This window comes from Lottia gigantea, assembly GCF_000327385.1.
Source record: "Lottia gigantea unplaced genomic scaffold LOTGIsca_280, whole genome shotgun sequence".
NCBI lineage: Eukaryota > Metazoa > Mollusca > Gastropoda > Lottiidae > Lottia > Lottia gigantea.
In genome coordinates this window covers 93,715-94,568 of record NW_008708899.1, presented here as the reverse complement: position 1 = coordinate 94,568, position 854 = coordinate 93,715, and the positions used below count along the sequence as shown (strand labels likewise).

The following is an 854-nucleotide window of genomic DNA, read 5'->3' as shown; positions in this document are numbered from 1 at the left end:
GGTCAAATATATTACATTTTGAACAAATATTTCCAGGTTTACGTATATGGCTATTATCAAAAGTACTATTCCCAAGGTTTAGACGAGAATTTCGCATCCCTTTCATAGAGTTCATAGCTTTATTATTCAGTTTTAGTACAAATGAAATCTTATAGACGTGACCTTTTGATCATGAATGATATTAGAATACATACTTTAAGTTTCAACACATATGCGCATATTTACCTGAATGTCCACATATGATAGTAGAAGGATGAGAACAAGGATCTGGTATAACGATATCAGGATTACTGTATAAAGTTGACGTGGGTTGTAATGGACCCTCTAATAATCCCCACGTATAGTTTCTATGTCTTAATGTCGGCCATACAGCAGATATTAAATCATTATAGGGAGTATAGTCCACATCCGGCTCGTTCCATCGAGCACTCGGTTCTAGTTCGATTCCAGTTCTGTTCTCTGAAAATGTAGCATGATATAACAGCAGTATTGGTATTAGTTATTACCTTATTATTCATACTAATTATATTCCTGACTGAGGATAATGATGATGACAAGTCTTTACCTTGTCTAAAAACATCTAGAACTATAGCTGGTCGTATTAGGATTGGGTCTGAACAATCCCTGAATTCGTATTGGTACATAACTAGAATTTAAAATGCACAGAGTTCTAGTGATAATACAACACCCGAAAAGACTGAATAGGGTGTGTTAGTTGCTGCTTCGATTGATGATGATGATAATTTTTACCTTGTTTAACAGCATCAATAACTATGGGTGGTCGCATCAATATTGGATTTACAGCTGAGCAGTTTTGAATCTGTTTGGAGATTAAGGTTGACAACCCTGCCTTA

General features: G+C 35.2%; 1 protein-coding gene across 1 annotated transcript in view; it reads right to left on the bottom strand.

The window, feature by feature from the left end:
* Nucleotides 1-225: 225 nt before the first annotated feature.
* The window catches only part of LOTGIDRAFT_175429 (hypothetical protein), a gene marked incomplete at both ends in the record, with an annotated part of 11,862 nt that continues 11,233 nt past the window's right edge, over nucleotides 226-854 (bottom strand). Inside the window, 2 exons of the mRNA XM_009056644.1 lie at nucleotides 226-459; nucleotides 566-646. Coding sequence (XP_009054892.1) covers nucleotides 226-459; nucleotides 566-646 — 315 coding nt within the window. The remainder of the gene's footprint in view (nucleotides 460-565; nucleotides 647-854) is intronic.